Below are 13,096 nucleotides of genomic sequence, written 5' to 3'. Positions count from 1 at the left end.
TGCTCCTCTATGCACTTTTGTAGTAATGTATTTCACCAGGAACTAAAACTGACAACTTTACTAGAAATGTTTACAACATAGCTCTGTTTCCTTTATAGAATCATTTGGTTTTGTTATCGTGGGTTAAAAGAATGATGGTGGGTCCCATTGTCTTATTTACAGTCTCCAATGTGGAAATAACTTGGCTAATATGAGAAGTTGGGAATAAAAACACCACAAACAATATAAAAATAATTGTTTGATCAGACTTATCAGTGAACAATGTACATAGTTCTCAGCCTTGCTGTGAATTGGGTTACGCTTAATTTATTCTCTTTTGCACAAGCTTGCCGCTTTGCGACACAGTCGTACTACCGAGTATAAATAAGACTACAGTATCCTTTCTCAGTTGAAGTCAATGATCATTTGAAGGAGAGGAGCAGCAGGGTAGTCCATGGTAATGATTCCAATGCGTTGTTTCTGACCCATCTTGGCATCCAAGTAGTCAAAAAGTCTGCGATTGATACGCTGTGCAATGGCACTGGGGTAGGTGAAGACACCGGCTCCACTGGCAAAGGTGAGAAACATCTGAGCTTTGTTTCCCTCGGGCGCAGCTTCTAGGTGCTCATGCACACCTCGCCATTTCTCTTCCACATGCAGCAGTGTGGGTACCTGCAGGGGGACAAACAGCTTAGTAATAGTAATCATCTCTAAACATCTGTTTTCCAGGCAATAATGAATATATATTACCATACAGTTATGTCTCATTTAGGCTATACTTTGTCTCACAAATAAGTGATTTTCAACAGAAAAATCTGCACTGCATAATCCAGAGTGTTAATTTAATTATGAGTGTACAGCGGAACTAAATGGGCCCATTTGTGAACTCTCAGGGTTAAATTAACACTGAGGAATTAACTGTCAATGAGGCTTTTAGAACGTATGCCTACACTCCAGTTATCCATGATGTCCAGGGAACGGTAGCGCATTCCCAAATCTGGCCCGGCAAAGTCTTGCAGGACAATGAGCCTTCCCCGTGCCTGGCCCATGGTGGGCATTTGACGGCTGTGCCACAGCAGATCCCAGTGAGCGTAGCGGTGGATGTAGTTCACCACAGCACCATAGATGTCATAGGTCTCACTGAACTCCTCCCTCAGGCGCATCACCACCGTTTCCGTTGAGTACTCATTGAGGAAGTCGAGTACTCCCTCTAGCACCTGGCCAAAGTGTGCCCGCTGGTAGGACACACCGTGATGGATGGTCAGGTTCCCCTTAACATGGCGCACACGGATGTCAAGGAAACGGACACCGGCACGAAGCTGAGACGCCAGGGCCCAGGACTGGCATTCAGCAATGTGCCCGCCATGCAGCGCCATGGTGTTGTGAGTTCCAGGCATGTTCACTTCAGATAACGGGAGGCTGTCAGGGATGCCTGCCATCCAGGAGGAGTTGATGAACTCAGGGCTGGATGTGTCATCGTAGTCGGGTCTCTGTATGGCACCGTCACCCAGAACGATAGCTCTAAAAAGAAAAAAACATGGTTCAGCAGGATACAGTACATGGAGGTAAAGTCATCTATAAACAGCTGCAGTGGTAGGCATTGCCTAGGCAACAGGCCTGCTAGTGATAATACTGTTATCTGGCCTGACAAACGGGGTGGTCCCTCCAGAGATGTGCTGGGAAGGGAATGGGCCCTCGCGAGTGATTCAAATTGCCACCTTAGCAGTACGCCTGTGTTCAGAGAAGGAACAACTCTATATTTGCATTGGTTTGGACACCTCTCTACTGCTAAATAAAACAACATGTGTATATTGATGATACAAGTATCCTTGCATTTGTTTATACAGAGCCGGGTGGACTTTTTCCACTGACCTCACAGCCTTGAGTATGTGAAATGTGGTTGCAGGGCAGATGATAGATGATAATTTATAACACACGCAGAGACATAATATGTCTTTTATAGCACCCAATTCGATTCAATTCAATTCAATTCAAAGGCACAATACATTACCAAAACAAGTGTCAAAATATAAAAACACTCACTCCTACTAATAATTAGGATGGGCGGATTAGGAGGACAGATTTTATGTGGGAATATACTGTATACAGTGACAAAACTTGTCTGTGGCGAGTTCAATTTCTTAAATGAGTCTTCTGGCCCGCCATCTAATGCTTAGAAACAAATTGACCCGAGACCAAAATTACTTGCCTACTCGTGATGATATATTTATACTTTAGCTGATTCAATATACTCACCCTGCAAGGAGCATCAGTTCAAATAATGTTTTCACGGGAGCTTGTTGTGTGCCGTTCATCATTCCTGATTATATCCCAGTTATGATGACAGGATCTGTAATCAAAGCAAAGCAAACAACACAACATTTATAATTCCATCAGAAATTATCTTTTTAAGGCATTTTCTTTTTTTATGATTCAAAGTTGTATTGCTTTTTTCAGTTTAAGCACAAAGTAATGCCTGAGAATGTAAATAAAAGAATCATACAAACAATTAAGATAACAAATAAATATTCATATGCCACAAACAAATAAAATTAAACTAAAAGTAAATACAATACACGAAAACTAACAAACTTTTACAGAAAAGATAATAGAATACAGACAATAAAATAAAATAAAATACACTACACTACACTACACTACACTACACTACACTACACTACACTACACTACACTACACTACACTACACTACACTACACTACAATAAAAAAACAATAAAAAAGAAAAGGAGAAGAAAGTAATACAATGCCATTTGAACCTGGGTAATATTTAATTTACACTATATCCAAAGACAAAGACAAAAGACAAAAAGAAGTATGTTGCACTCACACCACATTGGGATCTCTGCAGTATGCATTCTATATCCTCCCCATTTACAGATATATTTATCCAGTCTGTCAGACCTCCTATATGCCATTTATTATGCCACAACCCTGCCAATCTCCACAAACCACTCTTGAAACGAGGGACTCCCCGTCGCTTTCAAAATCATCGTGAGGATGAAATCTACATAATCACAATGAGCAACCTGCTTTGGGTCACCCAGTATATAAAGCCTAGGGCAGAAGGGAAAATCAACCGTTTCTAAGATACAATTATGACCGTGAGCTGTGAACTAGGGTGTCCACCGATGATGGGTCCTTGCACTTCCAACACTCATCTGTGTCCTTAAAATTTCTCTCCCATGATGTTTTCGACACAGATACCATGGTGTTTTCAATGAAGATGTTAGAATAGTAAAATGAGGCCTCGTGCCCTGGAGTTCTGGGTGCACCAAATACTCCACATAGTAAGTGCATTAATTGCAAATATTGCCAGAATGTAGATCTGGGAAGGCCAAATTCTGTAACAAGGTCTCTTCTTTGTAAAAGTGGCCCAAAGTAAGAATTCCTGAGTTGAGGTTTTTGTTTTGTTTTGAAATTTTGACATATTGTTTTCCATGTTTCTTGTAAAGCCCGGGGAGACTTTTTTGTGGATAAACCGGTAAGAGGTGGAAGAGTGTGAGCTTGTACTAAAGGCATAGTGATAGATCAATAAATTGGGAAGTCCCAGTCCCCTTTTTCCAGTGGGAGCTGAAGTTTGGCTTGCCGAGCCCGATTCCCATTCCATAAAAACTGGAGTAGACCCAATGCATTTTCCACTACATGATATACAAATCATTTACTTTGCGGAAACCTTACATAAGCTTGGTAAATAAACACCCCCATCTCATTTCAATAGTTCTTGGACCTTTTTCACAGCAGACATTTTTACATAATTGTTTCTTTTGAATTTGACACGCCATTACTGACGGGTTGGAATATGAACAATATAAAATGTGAATACCCAGTCCAAGTGATTCTCACATTATGATAACCCACATGTTGCACAGAAAACATTTCCAATCCCAAAAGCATAACACCCAATCGGAAAGGTGGGAACAAAGGTCAGAGCCCATGCAGGCTGAGAGTGTGAGTGAACTCGTCTCACCCCTCCAGAGCATTTCCCGAAAATAAAAACCAATAGGTCGTCCCACACAATGCTCTTCTAGCTCCTGAAGTTTTCCTATAGGTCCAGTCTTACCTGAAGCCGGTTGGTAGGTGTCCTCAGCCGGAAGGTCCGGACGGAGTTAGAGACTGAGGGAGAGGAGCAGGAGAGAGAGAGAGGGGGGACAGAGATGAACTGTCAGAGCCAGCACACTGACCTGGGATGTTGATGTAGCACATGCCATGGTAAAGCCTCTAGGTCCAACGTCAGAGGGTTGGGGCGGGCGGTGAGGTGGGCTCTCTGAATTGATCACGCCAGGCCATTCTCTTTCAGAATACACAGCTGAGCGAGCTCACAACAAACACATGCGTCGTATAATGACCACACACACACACACACACACACACACACACACACACACACACAAACACACACACTATTAAAATGAGTTATACAATCTATTTATTATAACTACCATGCTACTTTCAAGAACATGAGAGTTGTAATGGTGATACTGGTTTGGTTGGTTTGATGTTCATAGCTTATAATTTATTTAGCAACATTTTACCTGAAAACCTTTCTGTATAATTAATTAAACAGCAGAACAAGCAACCGCAGGTGCTCGAGTGAGTACAAAGTATTTGGAAAATTATAAAAATATCTGATGCTCTTGGAACATTATGAACCAAGATATATCCAAACAAGAAAACAGATGTCCCATGCATTGGAATAAATACAGTATATTTGAAAAGGACATCATAATATCCATGTGAAGACCAGCTACTGTATGTGGTCTAAATATGCTGTATTGCATCCTTTTAACTTTGCAGCCACCTTACATTAAAGGCTTTTAAAAAAAAAGTTCCTTAACCTGCTAATATTTATTTTGCCTGGGATATCTGTACAACTGCTCTTAATTCTACTTAAGATAATATTGTTATTAGTAGTAGTATAGGTAATTGTTATTATTTATATTTATATATATTTGAGTGATCATCTAGCTTTATATATTAATAAATAATGTTTTAATTGATTACAAGATATATATATTACCAGATATATTATAACAAATTAAACCTTCACCAAAAGGTTAAGTAATAAAGTAGAAACATGCTGACAGCAGTGACAGGGATCACATTCAAAATTAATTTCATTTCCAGTATAGGGCATAAAAGGTAACATCTGTGGAAACTTGTGCAGATGACCATTTTCAAATGTACAGTATTTATGAATGGATATACAGTAGCCTATGTACACACTATCAATAGTAAATATGACTTTGACATACATTTGCCATATATTTGGCAAAAAATTGCAGATCTACAAGCTCACAACTTGTCACAACATTAAGTGTGAACGCACGATTGTAGAGATAGGAATAAAGATATAGGCCTAAAACAAAACCAGCTAAACAAAATACACACTGGGTCTGGCTGAGTTAACATTGTGTATATATTCTATGAATATGTATAAATGTGCATCACCAGTGAATCCATGCATGAATCTATTTCCAATGTACAGTATTTATGAATGGATATACAGTAGCCTATGTACACACTATCAATAGTAAATATGACTTTGACATACATTATGTGCCGTGTGTGCGTGTGTGTGTGCAGATGACTATTTTCCCACGTTTCTCTCCTATCAGTCAATGATAGTGTAAAAAATTACACAACAAGCGTGTCCTGGTATCCTCTTCTGCCCTCACCACATTTATGTGTGACTGCGTGTGCCGGCTATGCAGCAAGCTAAACATCCTTCTACAAAAAGCAGTCAGATGAATCTTTATAAATTTCCCATATTGTGAACACTCTTATTGTGTGTTCACAATATTTTAATGGAATATGGTCTTATTGTGTGTTCACAATATGATTTTAATGGAATAAGGTCTTATCAAAAAGGCCTTATCAGAAACATAGCTCCTGGAAGAGCAATGCCACCTTACCTGTTCACCCTCTACACTGCCGACATCCGCTTCACTTGGGCATGTGCTAACTCAGAGGTTTTCTGATGACTCCTCCATCAGCTGCATCATGGATGAGAATGAGCTTCGTATGGTGGTGTCACTGGTGACAACAATCATGAGAAAGACGGAGGAGCTGCTGGTGGTGCCTGGTGGTGCATGGCGGCTGGTGGGCTACCGGTGGAGGAGCAAGAAGAGGCCCCCCAATGATGATGGTTGACATATTCAAGTTCAAAAGTTTCAACAGGCTGCTGCAGATGTTGCAAATGTTTTAAATCTCCTTTATCCCATCAATAATATACCGTATAACGTCAGTGCTATTTTTGATATCTTTATTTTGTGTCTTATTTGTTGTATTAATAGATTTTTAGGACATTTTGTTTAGTATGAGAAATGCTGATGGAAATAGTTACTAAACTTGTGCTTATTAGTCATTAGCCTCATTCTGCTCAAGGAGTTTTATGAGAGTCAATTGGTTCTTCTCATTCAAATCCAACAAGCCATGACCATAGCTAAAATATTTATGGGAGGCACCGGTTGTCTTTTCTTGGGCGTGGTGGTCACCATCACGCCTAAGAAAGGACAAAAACATGCAATTGGATGCAATGCTGAAACTTTAAACATGGCTGTCAAGTAGCTCTGCTGCTAGCCCTGTCCTTTTGGCCCTTAAGTTCTATGGGTGACCTCAAACATATTTCCTCATCCTCACCCCCGCAGGTTCTGAAGGTGTGGCGATGATTGCCTTGGTAACTGAAACAATGAGAGGATAAGCCTTTTGCTTTGGATACAGTCTGTGGTTACAGCCGCAGCCGCAGTATACACTTAATAACCAGAACATCCACCCAATCAGCAATAGGCAAACATGAGTCACTACTGCTTGACATACTCAGTCGTACGACGGTGTCCAGTGCCGAAAATAGCCGATCTATAAGCCCACAACGCGTCGCGATGTGACGCGTTGTGGCCTTGTAGATCGGCTATTTTTAGGCGCGGAACACAGTTGTACGGCCGGCTTACAGCATTCCTATGACCTTATATGGCACAAAGGGGCTGGTCTTTAATATTTGTCCGAGTAGGAGGAAAATGGTGGAAAAGAAAGCCTGACAGATTTTGAGAGGACTATCTTTCAGCAGTTTTATCTCGGGTAAGTAAACAAATGGACATCAGCATGTGTGACCTAAGGGCTATCTGAATTCTGTGTTGGGTTTGAACAGATGTATAGCAGACCATAAATGAATGATAGATGAGACATGCGAGATCATCAGGAAATGAGTGTGCAGTATTATGGTCAAAACAAATAACGCATGTAGCTTGTCTTCCCGATTTTTCGTGCATAACTGCATAACTGTCTGATTTGGAAATCAGGAAATGCAGAGCAACCTGGCCAAAACAAATAAGTATTGAAAAGGATTTAATAATAATGGGCCTTAAGCCTTGTAGGAACTAAAACAAATAGTTTCTATGTTAATCTCTATGCAAATGAGCGTTTTAATGTATCAGTGTCCAGAAACTATCCTCCCTAGTCATATCTTTCTTATAGGCCAGGTTTACATCCATCACAATTTCTCTTTGAGGATATGTTTATTTACATTTTCAGGTTACACTAGCTAGACACACCCACTGACAATATTTCCCCTGCAGTGTAACCTTCAAGCAGATGATTGATAGGTGATATAGCTTTAACAGTGGACAATTATAATTGTCTGTTTAGTATAGCCTACAGCTTGTGAGCTAAACGTTAGTAATTATTGCCCGCTATAGACTACAGCAATACTTCATTACAGTTAATGTGTGTAATATAATTATTTTCTAAATAGTATTAACATGCATATTTGCTTATGTAATAATACACTCAAGCACACATCCTACCCTCAACTCAACATATGAAAATAATCCTCTGTTTTGATTTCTGGGGTAACTCTCCTAATAGGCTACTACTCTACATTAACACTAACACAATAGCCTACTCTCAGGACTCAGGTCACTTCATACTTAGCCTCGGAAACCCAGACGTTTTTATTTCCAGGGAGAAATAATACTTGCATTAGGTCATTGATTGATTGATTGAATTGAGTCATATGGGCCTAGATCCATAATTGTACTCTATATTCAACAAGAGACAGCTATGTGTCTGCGTAGCTGCTGGCAGCTTTTTGTTTTTGATTTAATACTGTAGATGTTGCAGACAAACAGGCCTAAGTCAGTAGGTATTTGAGATGTTAGACATTTATCTAACATCTCAGTGTTGTAGATTATGAGTTACCTTACCTTAATTAAGTCGAAGTGTAAATTATTTATGAAATATTAGCTCTAAATTATATAGCCTAAATTAACAAATCAGGGGTTAGCGTGTATGCAACCTGCTGTCAATATGTTATGTTATACAGTGAAAGTAGCCTACTAGCCTCCCTCCCGCTTAACCTGAGTATAGGTCAATGAAAAATAACAAGAGCAACTGTAGAGCCTTTACCTGTAGCTATACATTGCAAGGGGCAACTGCAGGTTGAGTCGAGTTTAGATGCGTGCTTGAGTAATTCAATGTCCAGAGAATTGTCATGTCAGATATGTCAATCCATTTATTGATCCTAAGCATTCTTTCCATCAGTCAGAATTCTAATACAAAAGGCATTGAACGCCGACCTGCATCATGGCAAACTCGCATTCAAAAACGGTTTGGCTTTTCCCCTTGCACACCTGGGTCACATCACTCATGAGTCACTACCATGTATAAATATGTAACCACCCCCTGTGGTGGTTGCCATGGTGAGTAATAATGCCACACCTCTAATCTGCACCATGAGGTATATTTTGAGGCCACCCACTGTGATTAGAATGACATCAAATTCATTGTCATCAAGGTAAAACGAAACAAAATAAATAGAAAAGCATTTTGGCTCCAACAGTAACTGATGCCTTGGTTTTTATGAACCAGCTACTCACTTTATTGGGGAAGTATGCATTAAGTAAGACTATTGCCTATGCACAAACCAATTACTCAGATATCTTCCTTTTCACCTTAATGTCCACATTCCTTCCGATTATTCAAAAGGTTAACATTATAAGTATAACCCTTTCATATTACAATAACACTCATTAGGCCTATTGATTACTTAATTTTAATAGAGTACTTCATTCATAGTTCATACGACCAGAGACAGCAGACCTATAAGCTGTATTGCCTTGCTCTCCTCTCCCCTGCTGTTAAGAATCGGCATGTAAAGTGACTCCTTTTGCAAATAGTTTGGTGCAGACCCTGTCACACAATTGTTGGCTCTGCAATTTGAGAGGTAACCTGGGTTTCCCTGGGAACACTATACTGTAATTAACCCTAGGATAGTAAATTAGTATACCACAGAAAGCAATCCTTTAAACGGTTAAAAATTTGACTTATGCACACACAATTACGTACACCTTAATTTCTTGCACAAGTGCAATATTCCTAAAGACTCACATTACGCTACACCTCTCTCATTTCAGCCTCCTGACTAATTTGTCTGGACGTTGGGGTTTCGTGGGAGGTCGAGGAGCCATAAGCAGCAGCCATGGCTAACGCAGAACAGGTGAAGAAGACTGCGGTCAAGGTGTTGAACTGTGTGGAGAAGGCGACCTCCTTTGCATCCTCCATCGACCCCATGTTTGGAATCGTCTCCTCTCTGATCGGGTTGGTCCGCAAGGGCATGGGGAGTGAGGAGGCACACGCTTGCGACAAGGACTTCCAAGAAGTCCACAGCAAGCTCACAAGCATTTCTGAACAGAACCGCCAGTGCCTGCGGCAGATCCGCATCGATGAGGTAAACCAGACCTTCGGCAAGTATGAGGAGTACATCAAACACCAATATGAAGCCTTCAACAACATGGTGAAGATCGTGAAGAAAGATCCAGAGAATGCCCAGGAACACATGGAGGAGTATGCAAGCATTTATGAGAAGGACAAGACCGACCTGAGTCTCGACGTGTACTACCGCGGTGTAATGGGGACCGGAACGGTGTTCGGGAGGCCCCTACTGAAGGTGTTCCTGGACCACTGTGAGGGTGACCGAAAGATCATGGAACACCGCTGCTCCCACCTGGGCCACCTCTTCCAGATCGGCCTCATTGCCCTCATGGCCTACACGGCGGTTACTGAGGACGATGAAGACGAGGTTAGGGAGAAGTGGGGCAAGAGGGTGGAGGCTATCCAGAACAAAATGCTGGAAGTGCTGAGTCAGTGCAAAGAGGACAGCTCCACCTAAACCTGAGCTGTAGACGGGGCTGGAGTAGACGAAGGGGTGTGGTCCTCCCTTTCGCGATATTTACTGCAGGGTTTATGTTTTAGATATAGTGAAGTATATAAATCTCTCTCAGTATCTACTGTTTACTCTGTCGTGGACCAATGAAAGAAACCAAATGATGTAATACAATCTGATGTTACCTTTTTCTTTGTTCGGGCACATACATTGCAAATATTTCTTTAAATATTTCTTTTAAGTAGGCCTACGTTATTCTGGATTTTGTGCTATACTTGTTTTAAGGAAACCACTTAAGTTTGTAAGTTGCACCTGCCAATAAATGCTGATATAAATGCAATATTTTATATAATCTATTCTATTGAATAAAAAAATATCAAAATTATTGATTCATTATTTCTCTGTGAGCGTTTATGTACAGCTTCAAAAGGTTGATAAAGATAAAGTACCACACTAATGACACTATACTTCAGTATTTGAAATGGTATAATCAAAAAGCCTATGAAAATATATCTGATATGATCTCATTAAGGATAACTCTGAATGTTGAAAACACAGTCTCGGACTCCTTTTATTATTAAACAAACTTTGAAAAAGCATACAGCAGTGTAGGAGGGTCATTTTTTGGCAGTAAACAGGTTTCATCTTATAATTATAGGCTGCTACTTATGACGCATGGTAACTAATTAAAGCGAACACATTTGTACATTCATTTCATCCATGATGTTTATTGGTCTCTAGTCTGTATAAATCATTTGACTGTAAAGATGTTATACGCACTGAGTCCACCCCGCCACCAGAGTCCTCTGTTGTCAACAGTGAACGTAATGTGACTCTTCTTGTCTGTTTCGCTTCTATTCGTTTTGGTGTTGGTGTTGTCGGCAGCAACCCTGCCCAATGTTAACGGCAAGAAACGGAAAGAAACTCAACCACATTGTTCATAATTATTCAAAGTTGACCAGTATGTATAGACATGGTTGCGCAGCATCGTGTTTATAGGAGAATGAAGAACGACTCTACATATACATCACACGTTGGTGGAAAGAAATAATTTTAGGTGAGTTTACTTTGAACTGCTTACACGCGACAATGATCCTGTCATTCATCTAAAAACGTTATGCGGCGCTTAAAAGTTACGATTTCAATAGAAGTCACAGTACTATTAAGACAAAATGGTACAGTATGTAACGTTATTCTACACTTGTACGTGTAGAGTAACTGTTCTTTCGAGAAAGGCAACAGTTTGTTGGTTTCCGGGGCGTGACGAAGTAGCCACCTCAAATGAATTTCTGAAGGACTATGTTATTCACACATTATAAACTACATTATTACATTTTACTTGGTTCATTAGTTACAGGCCAATAGTCAGACAAATACCGTAGTCAAATTATCAGATTACTTTTGACGGGGTAAGTTAACGTTAATCATTGTCTGCTATGTTCAGTAGTCTAAAGTAAACCATGCACCAACCTGTCAATTTATAATAATAGCCTATAACTTACGAAAACAGAAAGTTGAAGCATTTATCCTGATGATCTAAAATAGCCTACTGGTAGCCTATTAATACTATGCTGTCACTGTGTGGCGTGTGTGCACCTTTTACAGTCTATGGTGTGCACTCAACTTAATTCATAGTCAAGTCATAACTTCTTGTTTTGCTATTTGCACACTGTATGTAGCCTACCTATCTAATATATTATATAGGAGGCTAGAATACATGTTTAATGTTATATTATTGCTATATTTATAATTGGTCTGTCTGTGGAATAGTTTATATATTGCAATGCACAGAGTCAAATTCATCACATATGAACCTAGTCAACCTACTTGGCCAATATTACTCAGATTTTGATTCTTATAATTATTTCAGGCATGCAGATCCAGTGTTTGGTCCTTCTATAAGATGTTTTGATGGAACTAGCGACAAGCCAAAAAAATGGGCAACCAGGACAACCTCGAAGATGTGTTCGTTGCTGTCATTCGCCCAAAGAATCAAGTCAGTTTGAGCTCAAAAGAATACCGGGCTAAAGCATATGAGGTAAATATGCATATATCTGCTCTCTATAATTGCCATCTTCTTCTCACAAATACTTAACATGAGTAAACGGTTTCACACAAATAAGCAATACTGTAGCATGCTATTAATTATCATGTATGTAGTGCTGGCAACTGTTCTTGTTCTCATTCAGATCATGTTAATAGAAGTTCCTTTGGAAGGAAAAGAGAAGAAAAAAAAGAGGGTCCTACTAGCTACGAAGATCCAAGCCGAGGGGGATAAGGCTAGATCCATTCTGGATTTTGTTGATGAAACAACCAAACCCATATCCAATAACCAGGGCTTCATCGGTGAATGTTTCACTTTTTTAGCATTTGTACCAAATGATATAATTCAGATACTATTTTATACAAATTATATTGGGATCTTATTCATTATTTTTGCCTCGGGTAATATGCATTTGTTACATTTAGAACAACCACACACATATCCATAAAATGCGATGTTTTGGTCCAGGGAAGCGTGTGGTGCATATGAAGAAATTCCCCTTGGATGGTGACAATGAAGGAAAACAAGCCTCTCTTTTTATTGTACCGGTCAGTGTTAGAGGTAAGTTGGCAACAAAAGCCTTGTTTAATTAATTCCTTAGATACTGTTCTTTGTCACTTATGCTGTATTTCTATTTTTATGGACAGACAACAGCAAACAGATCTGCAATGCTGGAAGCCCCACTTTCTACTGCTTTCAGGATATCATGCGAGTATGTAGTGAGACCAGTGCCCACTTCTCTCCCATCACCTCCAAAATGCTTCTTGCCCTAGACAAGTAAGGACAGGTCTTTATTTCCCCCAAAAAGCATAATGCTGCACAATATATAATTATTGTTTGACCACTCCCAACCGTGGCGTCCCTATTTTGGGCATGACATTATAGGCACATATGTT

General features: G+C 39.9%; 3 protein-coding genes across 3 annotated transcripts in view; 2 read left to right on the top strand and 1 right to left on the bottom strand.

Annotated features, from left to right (window-relative positions):
• Positions 1–384: 384 nt before the first annotated feature.
• LOC308331694 (1-phosphatidylinositol phosphodiesterase) lies at positions 385–2,294 on the bottom strand (the record flags this gene model as incomplete). Its single annotated transcript, XM_080787185.1, has 3 exons — positions 385–651; positions 930–1,500; positions 2,236–2,294. 3 exons carry the CDS (start codon positions 2,292–2,294, stop codon positions 385–387), a joined length of 897 nt encoding a protein of 298 aa, XP_080643311.1.
• Positions 2,295–7,004: 4,710 nt separating this feature from the next.
• LOC308331512 (protein rapunzel-like) lies at positions 7,005–10,535 on the top strand. Its single transcript, XM_080786976.1, has 2 exons — positions 7,005–7,074; positions 9,408–10,535. Exon 2 carries the CDS (start codon positions 9,473–9,475, stop codon positions 10,160–10,162), a length of 690 nt encoding a protein of 229 aa, XP_080643102.1. The 5' UTR covers positions 7,005–7,074; positions 9,408–9,472; the 3' UTR covers positions 10,163–10,535.
• A 494-nt stretch (positions 10,536–11,029) lies between these two features.
• krit1 (KRIT1 ankyrin repeat containing) overlaps positions 11,030–13,096 on the top strand; it is an 8,388-nt gene continuing 6,321 nt past the window's right edge. The window contains exons 1-5 of the mRNA XM_080787769.1: positions 11,030–11,213; positions 12,027–12,194; positions 12,346–12,502; positions 12,669–12,761; positions 12,848–12,977. Of these exons, the coding sequence (XP_080643895.1) occupies positions 12,093–12,194; positions 12,346–12,502; positions 12,669–12,761; positions 12,848–12,977 (482 nt within the window). The 5' untranslated portion in view covers positions 11,030–11,213; positions 12,027–12,092. The remainder of the gene's footprint in view (positions 11,214–12,026; positions 12,195–12,345; positions 12,503–12,668; positions 12,762–12,847; positions 12,978–13,096) is intronic.

Source organism: Protomyctophum bolini (genome assembly GCF_963924005.1).
Source record: "Protomyctophum bolini genome assembly, chromosome: 17".
In the NCBI taxonomy this organism is placed as follows: domain Eukaryota; kingdom Metazoa; phylum Chordata; class Actinopteri; order Myctophiformes; family Myctophidae; genus Protomyctophum; species Protomyctophum bolini.
This window is presented reverse-complemented; position numbering and strand designations above follow the sequence as displayed.

Coding starts and splice junctions, on each gene's coding strand:
- LOC308331512 (XM_080786976.1), top strand. CDS start 9,473: ATGGCTAACGCAGAACAGGTGAAGAAGACTGCGGTCAAGGTGTTGAAC.